At 40.1% G+C, this 6046-nt stretch overlaps 2 protein-coding genes across 2 annotated transcripts; one reads left to right on the top strand and one right to left on the bottom strand.

Moving 5' to 3' along the window:
- Nucleotides 1–697: 697 nt before the first annotated feature.
- On the bottom strand, nt 698–1122 carry gngt1 (guanine nucleotide binding protein (G protein), gamma transducing activity polypeptide 1). Its single transcript, XM_073463640.1, has 2 exons — nt 1027–1122; nt 698–823 (listed from the first exon to the last, which is right to left on the bottom strand). The coding sequence occupies exons 1-2, from the start codon at nt 1120–1122 to the stop codon at nt 698–700; spliced, it is 222 nt and encodes a 73-aa protein (XP_073319741.1).
- Nucleotides 1123–2387: 1265 nt separating this feature from the next.
- Nucleotides 2388–4418, top strand: tfpi2 (tissue factor pathway inhibitor 2). Its single transcript, XM_073463095.1, has 5 exons — nt 2388–2515; nt 2623–2793; nt 3034–3213; nt 3393–3566; nt 3915–4418. The coding sequence occupies exons 1-5, from the start codon at nt 2389–2391 to the stop codon at nt 4022–4024; spliced, it is 762 nt and encodes a 253-aa protein (XP_073319196.1). The 5' UTR covers nt 2388; the 3' UTR covers nt 4025–4418.
- The last annotated feature ends 1628 nt before the right edge of the window (nt 4419–6046 follow it).

Below are 6046 nucleotides of genomic sequence, written 5' to 3'. Positions count from 1 at the left end.
TTAAAGGATCATACCAGTAGAATTGATTGTTTGCACCCATTTAAAGGAAATTTAAGGCGCTTTTTCCTCTATTCCAGGAAACGACTACAGATCTGTCTGCTACTTGATTTTCATAAACATATTAAAGAAAACAAATAGCTGCCTGTTACTGCGGGAAAATACAAGAAAAAAACCTGAAACTATAGAGAAAAGAGCAAAAAAATAGCAAAGTCTGAAGTCTTTACCATGACGTATGCTGCAGAAATGTTATTAATCTTATAAAACTGTATGAGAGGAGGTTTGGTAAAGTCTTAATGTATGCAAACTAAGTTATGAAGATGTATCTGCTTCCTTCCCACAATGAATGATGGAGACAGGCTGAGTTATAAACAAGCACATTTAATGACAGTTGCTTCTGTGTATGAAACAACAATACGGACCCGTTTTCTCAGACTATACACCACATGAGAGAGAAGCATTATATAACTGTTGCCGAAAACAACTCTCATTTATTGCATCTTTTCAAAGAGCAAAATTTTAAAGCTACAAATCTGGCCACAAGATGAGGGAATCATTTACAAAGGACCTCGTGAAGTTTTACAAATTCTTTCTTTATTATGTCCTTCTAGTCTTCTCGGTCTGCAAAATCCATTGTGTGGCAGCAGAGAGAATGTCCTTGGGTGCTAATCTGAGATATGAAAAGCTCCTCAGGTCCCATCTAGCAGATGACACAGCCACCTTTCTCCTTGAAGGGGTTCTTGTCCTCTGGGATGCCTTTGACGAGGATGTCCTCCTCCTCTCCGGCCTGAATGTAGTCCTTGATTTCCTCACAGCATTTAGATGTCTAAAGTGATCAGGTAAAAGGTGTTGAGACAGTCTCATCCAGAAAATGTATTTCAGTATCACATGCTGTTCCGGGTAGAATTAATTGCACTTTTGTATATTCGCTTGACAAATTGCTTGTCATGGATTAAATGCATTCACCGGTATCTTTAAAAACTACAAAGGCATTGACATTTTCATCACCTCGGTGCAAAAATTACTCACCAACCACCTTTCAAGTTTCACTTCAATTTTAAGTTGGGTAACTTCCATTACAGCCTTGTCCTTGTCCGTCAGGTCATCTACATTTATGACCGGCATTGTCTGCCAAAAAAGGAAACATTAATCTTTTAATTGGCAAAATGTTCACCCCTATATAAACTCACACTTTACAAGACTTAATTGAAAGAATTGAAATGTTACTTACGGATGCTTACAGGGAGCAGTCCTTCACCCCTGAAGTCCTGCTGAAGAATCCCTCTCCTCGCCCTCAATCTGGGTTATAAAGTAATCCGCATAAACAATCCTAATCCGCTAATCTGATTAAAACAAGGCCCCTGCTGTATGATCATGCCAGAGTCTGTAGTATGGTGTATGGTGAATCACACAGGTGTCTGTTTGGGTTCTTTTGGATTTGATTTAAAAAAATGTTTTTATTTTTACTGTAGATCGCAGATTGAATTTGAATTTATGTGATTTTGACTCTGTTTTTTTTCTCTCTCTATTAAGAAGTGGGTTAAGGGGTGGTGCCTCATTTATCAGGTCACTTTGATAAGATGGCTAATCTGTATTTAGCCTCCACCTGTCAAGGTGGAGACACATCACCGGTCTGAACATGACATGCACGACAGTTTTCCAATAACACCCTCAGTAATAGATGGAACATTGATTGTTGTGTTTTCCTACTTACTCTCTCTACTTTTCAGATAATGTTGTTTTCAGGTTTAAGGAGTGAGAACCTTCAGAGTTTAGTGGACCAAGTCATTATTTGATAGAAAGAAAGAATGTTGGAGGAGGCTGTAGTCATTAAAAAAAATGAAAGATAAGAGTGACAGTCTCTCTCTCTCTCTCTCTCTCTCTCTCTCTCTCTGTGTGTGTGTGTGTGTGTGTGTGTGTGTGTGTGTGTGTGTGTGTGTTGGAAGGGATTCAGATCCAGTCAGAGGGGTGTGTGATGGGAACTTGGCAAGATGGATCAGACGAGTGATCGGTAAATGTTGCACAAGAGTGTCAGTCCCGACACAACGACGCTTATTCTGTGGAAAAATTACCAGGATGCTGTGGTTCACTGTACATCATCATCATCATCATCCTCAGTGCCCAGTGAAGCAACTTGGTTGCTCTCCTGAAGCAGAGGGAATTCACCTTTCTCTCCCGTTACTACAGCGGGTTGAACATACCCTTAGTCACTACATTAACACTCCTTTACGCACATTTTTACAACGTAAAAGCGACACTCTGATGTCATCAATGAATCCATCAGCACTCTGATCGAGTTTCACACTAGTATGAAAATGAGTCATTACATCCCGCCCCTGTATTTCCCCATGGGAAACACTTCGCTCGGCTATAAAACTGGATGTGGCTGGGATGGTCGGCAAAGCGGAAAAGACTTTGGAGCAAAAAAGTTTCACAATGGAGTTTTGCACATTGACGCTCTTTGCACTTTTTTCCTCGTTTTACAGCGTCTTGGCGCTGTCGCCTACAGTTAAGACAGGTTGGTGATTATACGTCGCAGCAGTGTTACAAGCTTCATAAGCCAGTTTTTGTTGTTGTTCTGCGGTGGTTTCGTGTCTCAGTAACAATGTTCTCTGCTGCTTTCAGCCGTGTGTCTCCTTCAAGTGGACGAGGGACCTTGCAGAGGAGAAATTGAGCGCTATTTCTACAACACTATCACCCAGAAGTGCGAGATTTTCTACTATGGAGGGTGCCAAGGAAACGCCAATAACTTCAAGAGTTATCAGGAGTGCCAGAAAACGTGTTTCAGAATCCCAAGTAAGTCCTCATTCAATGTGGAGGAGCGCAACACTTAAGATGATGGTGACCTCTGAAAGTTACCTAAAGTGCACTGGGTGTGTGTTTTTTCACTCTTTGTTTGTTGTATTTGAAAATGTCCCCTGGAAACTATGGAAGTTATAAATGTAGGCTGTATTTAACTGTCGAGATTTTGTTCTTTATGCACTAAAACCACATTGATCTAACCTCAAACTCCACTGTTGTCACCCTCCTCCACAGAGATTCCCCAAATCTGCAGGTTCACCAAAGATGAGGGACCCTGCCGGGGCCTCTTTCACCGCTACTTCTTCAACATGACCACCATGCAGTGTGAGACCTTTTCTTACGGGGGCTGCGCGGGCAATTCAAACCGCTTCCTTGACCTCCCCTCTTGCATGGAGTACTGCAGTCCAAAGAAATGTAAGTACAAATGTGACGTGCTGCCACTGAGTAATCCTGAAGCGACTGGCATCTCTGCGTGTGTAGACTACAATGTGGCAATGGTGTTACAAAACACTGAAACATGACGCACGTGTGAAAAAGTGTGAAAGTACGAAAGGAGAAACGATGCTTATTGTTCTCTGTGTCTTCTTCCACAGCTGTCCCTGTGCTCTGCCTGGATCCTCTGGACAAAGGCAAGTGTTCTGCCTCCATTCCTCGGTATTACTACAACACAGCCACCAAGATGTGTGAGGAGTTCGTCTACTCGGGCTGCGGGGGGAGCAGCAACAACTTCGTTTCGAGGCAGAGCTGCACGGACGTGTGTGTTAAAGGTGTGTGAGTGGGGAATGAGCACAACAAAGCCTGTAACTGTAGAAGATAGTTTGCAGACTCTTTAATTTAATGACTGCTTGTATTGGGTTGCCGGTTAGAACTTGTTGGTTTGAGAGGCGAATTGGGGGAACGCCAAGTAAAGCTCAGTTGATTTCATTGTCAGGCTTAAAAAAATTCTTGGAATCTGTAGAGCCTGTGACCTACAATACACTTAGGGGATTGGTGTCCTCCAAACGCACTGCAGCCAATCATTATGTTGTGACTGAGAGGAAAACAAGGAAAGTCTGACTCTTGGAGAAGAAATTTAAACTCAGAATTTTAATATTTACAATATTTTTTTGTTCCAGGAGGGAAAAACCACGCAATTCAAGGAAAAGTCCGCCGCATGAGAAGGAATCGAAACAATCGAAACAGTCGAAACAATCGAAACAATCACATCACTTTCTTGCAGGCGTAGACGTCGGCCATGTCTTCTCAGGGACTCTCACTCGGACAAGCTCCTTAACGGAAACTAACATGTAATAAACCGACTGTGTTTAATGCCAAAATGGTGTTGACCAGGTCTCTTTGTGGAGACTGGAAGAGTTTTAGAGGCACATACACACATTTTCACTGTATTTGTATGCGATGCTTTATGAGCAATACCAAATGTGATTTCACTGTATGCTGTTGATGAAGTTTGTTACTACTGCACTAATGTTCCTGATTGTGTATTATGATACTGTATGTATGTAATGTTTGTTTCTATAATAATACATTATTAATATTATTATTTTTATAATAGTGAAGGTTTTGACATGCTTATCTGTTTTATAAGCACAATTTTGATAAAATATACAGAATTTTATAAAGTATTGTGTCTTTTTTTATGCTGCTGTTGTCAGTAAAGTGACATTTACTCACTCAAAATGAGTTGATTGCAACTTCTTCAACCACTGCAGCGCATGCACGTAACCTTGAAAATTAATAATTATCACGAAGCACAACAACACTGCAGCCAAACCGAAACAAACAAAAAAAAACAACAGGCTCGGCTCGCTTCTTCACTTTCTTTCAGGCACTTTCACTTTATCTCTAGGCCTCTTCTGTTCCTTACTAATGCTGCTGTCTTTCCTCCTTATCTAGCAATACTTTGCGAGGCACTCAGGCCTATCTCGGTCGCTTCAGCGTAGCCTTGAATCAGGAAGGAAGCAATCATCGAGAAAAAATGCGACGGCTGCAGGTTCATTAGAGATGCGTGTTTAGAGGAAGGGAAGCTGAATGTTTACTAAATGTGAATCATGAGCTTCTGATAATGTTTCCAGCAATTGTAATGTTGTTATAGTGAAAAACACAACAACGCAATAATCTAATGCATGCACACATATTTTTCTCCCAAGCTCAATGACTAATTAAGATTCACCTTTTGTTTTTGTCAATAATCAGATGATATACATTATGTACCACAAGGGAAATCAAAAAGCAGGCTATTTATTGATGGGTACACCAGGTTTCCAGAATACTCTGACTGTCCTAAATCTAACCTGCTTTGTTCCATCTCTTATAATAGAATAGTTGAAGCGCTGTGTGACTTTTCAGACAATAAATATTTATGGAAGATATCAAAGGAGATTGCTCACCCATCTGGCTTGGCTATAAATAGTAATATAAGGTAATACATCTGGCTAGGCCCTTTGCTATTAAGAAGCAAAGATAAATCATCTGCTGGATAGCAATATGAGAGACGATGTCATCCTAACAGTCTGCAGTCTGCTTCTCAAAAGGCAAATAATCTTAAAGTCATCAGTACTGCTGGTTTTGGGGGAACTGAGGTTGAGCTTATTGGTGGTCTTTGAGGTAAACTTTCTCTTCTCTGATGTTTTAATGAGTAAAAATAGAAGAAATGGTGTGTTTTAAAACTGCAGAAAGCTTCAACCACAAGGAACCTTACATAAGTTTGTAAAATAGCGGTCAGCTATAACCTGTATTGGAGTAGACTGAGGACTTAAGATCTTCCTCTTCTGATTAAAATGTCTTCCCCAGAACTACACAGTGCACCTTTAACTACATTTAATATCAGATACTTTAAGACTTTTACTCAAGTACTATTCACATAGGTGATTTTCACTTCTACCAAAGTGATATTTTCACACAATATTTTAAGTTTCACTCAAGTTTTGGGTACTTTCTACAACACTGTTATTATTTATTTTATGTTGTGTCGTTGCTGCAAATTTCTTTTGCATATGTGTTCGTGCTATGACGGCAGCATAAGAAAGACGTGTATTCAATTTGACTGTAATGTATCCTGCTCTCCTGATAGGATCTGTTCTGCTCTTAAAAGATAAAAAAAGAAAAAAAAAGAAAGACAGAGGGAAAAAAGAAAGCTGCAAAACATGTGGACACGCAATACTTTATGAGATGTGAGCTGTTCTCTTATTTTCTGACGCGCATGATATTAAAAGTGAAAAATCCTTTGTTTTGAGTTCAATTATACCTT

Source organism: Pagrus major, chromosome 3 (assembly GCF_040436345.1).
Source record: "Pagrus major chromosome 3, Pma_NU_1.0".
NCBI lineage: Eukaryota > Metazoa > Chordata > Actinopteri > Spariformes > Sparidae > Pagrus > Pagrus major.
Note: the sequence above shows the minus strand (reverse complement) of the source record. Positions and strands in the feature narration are given on the sequence as shown.

Coding starts and splice junctions, on each gene's coding strand:
- gngt1 (XM_073463640.1), bottom strand. CDS start 1,122: ATGCCGGTCATAAATGTAGATGACCTGACGGACAAGGACAAGGCTGTA. Junction 824..1,026: donor TGAAACTTGAAAGGTGGTTG/GTGAGTAATTTT, acceptor TGATCACTTTAG/ACATCTAAATGCTGTGAGGA.
- tfpi2 (XM_073463095.1), top strand. CDS start 2,389: ATGGTCGGCAAAGCGGAAAAGACTTTGGAGCAAAAAAGTTTCACAATG. Junction 2,516..2,622: donor GTCGCCTACAGTTAAGACAG/GTTGGTGATTAT, acceptor TGCTGCTTTCAG/CCGTGTGTCTCCTTCAAGTG. Junction 2,794..3,033: donor AACGTGTTTCAGAATCCCAA/GTAAGTCCTCAT, acceptor CCTCCTCCACAG/AGATTCCCCAAATCTGCAGG.